General features: G+C 49.1%; 1 protein-coding gene across 1 annotated transcript in view; it reads left to right on the top strand.

Moving 5' to 3' along the window:
• Positions 1 to 3,387, top strand: part of MMP17 (matrix metallopeptidase 17) — an 87,472-nt gene that overhangs the window by 76,466 nt on the left and 7,619 nt on the right. The window contains exon 9 of the mRNA XM_006017075.2: positions 1,462 to 1,719. Within this exon, the coding sequence (XP_006017137.1) occupies positions 1,462 to 1,719 (258 nt within the window). The remainder of the gene's footprint in view (positions 1 to 1,461; positions 1,720 to 3,387) is intronic.

The following is a 3,387-nucleotide window of genomic DNA, read 5'->3' as shown; positions in this document are numbered from 1 at the left end:
GGAATGCCTCTGAACAGCGTTGTGGAGTCCCAAAGCCTTCCCTGCTCCTAGGAGAAGTATGTTGCAATGTTCCTTTTACAAGTAGCAGCTAATTCCTCTCCTTGCACTGGTGCAGCTCCAGTGACCATTTACATTGCGGGGATGGGGCCGCCGACCCCTGCCCACTTGCTCATTTGTGGTGGAGGAGCCACCGGCAGGAGCCACAGCAGGCCCGGATCCAAGAGTTAGCAAGGTCATAGGTGACTGCCGTGCTAGTCCCCTGCTTGGTCACACTGGACAGGGGCACAGTCAAGATCCAAGCTAGTGAAAATTAGGGCTGCGTCTCAGCTGGACGCCAGTCCCAGGCTGGAAGCCTCAAGCGGCGATGTGCTCATCTCTACACAAACACAAGGCACTTCAGCTCCTTGTGATGAATTAATGGTCCTGCCTGGCTTGTACAGCTGCATCCGAGACGCTCCTTCAGGCCTTAGGGTAATGCTTCTCTCTCTCTCCAACCACCATCACCAACATTCAGCTGGTTGCAGCGGCCTGTCTGTAAGGGTGTGTGTGCAGGTGTGTGTACTCTTACAAAGATGCTAGAAACCCGGGGTGGGGTGGGGGAATGGTCTCCCCCCTACTTCCCTCCAAGTTCCTTGGCCCAGGTGGGCTGATGTATGAAAGATCGCAATGGAGGTACTTCAGGGCACTTGGCTCTCTCAGACATTTCATGAAGCAGAAGCCTCATCCAATGGTTAAGACACAAATCTGGCACTTGGAAGAAAACAGTTCAATTCCCTGTCCTGCCACAGACTACCTATGTGACCTTGGGCAAGTCACTTAGTTGGTGCTTCATTTCCATCTGAGCAAATGGGAATGCTAACACTTCCCTACCTCACAGGTGCTGTGGGGGTACATGCACTGAGGGCTGTGAGATATTCAAATATTACTATCGCTCCAACACCGGTGGCCTGATGCTCCCCAGTATAAGCAGATCTTTTAAATCCGACAGAACAAATAAGAAAAAACATGGGGTCTCCTTTTGCCATGGTGGTGAGTGTTTTCTCTTTCAGAGTTGAACTACATGCACCATTTGCCCCATTTGCCCTCAAAACCTCTGTGTGAGGCCTTATTTCTAACAAGAAATCAACTGGGAAGGAAATGGAGCACCATAACCCAATGCAAGACTTAGAGGACCAGCCTAAGACTGTACAGCGTAATTGGTGTGTTCGTGTTCATGTTCTGGAACCCTAATGCCTCCCACATTTGTATTCAAGTGGGAATCCGACACGCAAAAAGCAAATATCCGCCGGAAACTTAATTCCCGACAAGCTGTTGAGTTATCATTCCCTTTCCAGAGTGCTGTGAAATCAAAGCTAAGGATTGTCACAGCAGCGAGTCAGGAAGTGTAACCTTGTTCAACGAAACTTGACCTCTGCTGCAAAGCAAAAATGATCTTGCTACCTGCATGTTTCCTTTCCCCAGGAGACAGATACTGGGTGTTCAAAGACAATAACGTGGAGGAAGGATACCCTCGGCCAATTTCGGACTTTGGCTTGCCACCGGGAGGCATCGATGCTGCTTTTTCCTGGGCCCACAATGACAAGACTTATTTCTTTAAGGACAATCTCTACTGGCGTTACGATGACCATGAGCGGAGAATGGACCCCAGCTATCCATCAGAGACCACTCTGTGGAAGGGGATCCCAAGCCCGTTAGACGATGCAATGAGATGGTCAGATGGTGAGTGTCTCCATGCTATTGATGGAGGGGAAATACCCTTCACATCTTAACTGTGCTTAAATCCTTTATTATTTTAACTATGGCAGCCTAGGTAAAGTGTTAATATAGACACCATTATGCCAGTACAGAAATGCTTGTACTGAAGTAGCTTATTCCAAGTTGATTAATTGAATTAAGCTGTACAGTTTTTCACACGTCACCCTGGTATAACTGCATCTACATTAGGCTTTTCTGGCGTAGCCATATTGACAAAAAAGAAATCACATTAATGCCAGCAGTTTCATTAATGAGACTTCCTAAATGCAGACTAGGAATAAAAACACCATTCACAGCAGTGCTGCACCACAATTGCTGGAATTATCGTGAGATCTTGTGTGCAGAGCTGTGGCATTTCATTACGATGCAGTTTTATCCTGTGGTGAGGCTGTGACATGAGTCTTGCAAGCTGTTGGTCAGTAATTAGAAGTATTCTGTATCACTAAGTGACACATAACTCGTGGCTGCGACTTGTCACGTGTATGAAACCTTGTCCTCATTCTTGTGCCTAAAATATGTCTGACAGCATCCATAGCACTTCAGACCGTGATTTGATGAATTAAACTAAACCGGGCCAGCTCATTTTTCAGGTGTGGGACCTAAAAGCTAAAACCCCAGGGAATCAGTAGGAGATGCTGATGACTGGCTAGATATATAGGATGCACGTAACACATGCACCATGCACAGACACAGATGGACAGACGTTAGTATCAAGACTAATCAATGCCTCCACATTGTATTAAGATGGGGCGCATAGATTCATAGATTGTAAGGCCCAAAGGGACCTCGGCAGATCGTCGGGTCCAGCCCCCTGCACCAAGCAAGAAAGATAACTGGGGGTCAAGTAACCCCAGCAAGGTGCCCGCCCAGTCTCCTCTTGAAGATTTCCAGGGTAGGTGATTGCACCACCCCTGGAGGGAGCTTATTCCTCAGTCTGGACATCCTGACTGTGAAGAAGTTTTTCATAGATTTCATAGACATCAGGGCTGGAAGGGACCTCGGAAGATCATCGAGTCCAGCCCCCCGCCCAAAGGGCAGGAAGTCGGCTGGGGTCATAGGATCCCAGCAAGATAAGCATCCAGTTTCCTCTTGAAGGTGTTCAATGAAGGCGCTTGAACCACCTCCGGTGGCAGGCTGTTCCAGACCTTGGGGGCTCGGACAGTAAAGAAGTTCTTCCTTATGTCCAGCCTGAAACGATCTTGAAGTAGTTTGTGACCATTCGAGCTCGTCATCCCTTGGGGCGCTCTGGTGAACAAACGTTCCCCCAGATGCTGGTGGTCACCCCTGATAAACTTGTAGGTGGCCACCAGATCACCCCTGAGCCTGCGCTTTTTCAGGCTAAAGAGCCCCAGGGCTCTCAGCCTGTCATCGTAGGGTCTGTTTCCCTGACCTCTGATCATGCGCGTGGCTCTTCTCTGGACTCTCTCAAGCTTCTCCACATCCTTTTTGAATTGTGGAGCCCAAAACTGGACACAGTACTCCAGCTGCGGCCTCACTAAGGCCGAGTACAGGGGGAGAATGACGTCCCGGGATTTGCTTGAGAGACGTCCCGGGATTTGCTTGAGACGTCCCGGGATTTGCTTGAGATCATCGAGTCTGACCCCCTGCATAGGCAGGGAAGAGTGCTGGGTG

Source organism: Alligator sinensis, unplaced genomic scaffold, assembly GCF_000455745.1.
Source record: "Alligator sinensis unplaced genomic scaffold, ASM45574v1 scaffold628_1, whole genome shotgun sequence".
NCBI classification, from domain to species: Eukaryota; Metazoa; Chordata; order Crocodylia; family Alligatoridae; genus Alligator; species Alligator sinensis.
This window is presented reverse-complemented; position numbering and strand designations above follow the sequence as displayed.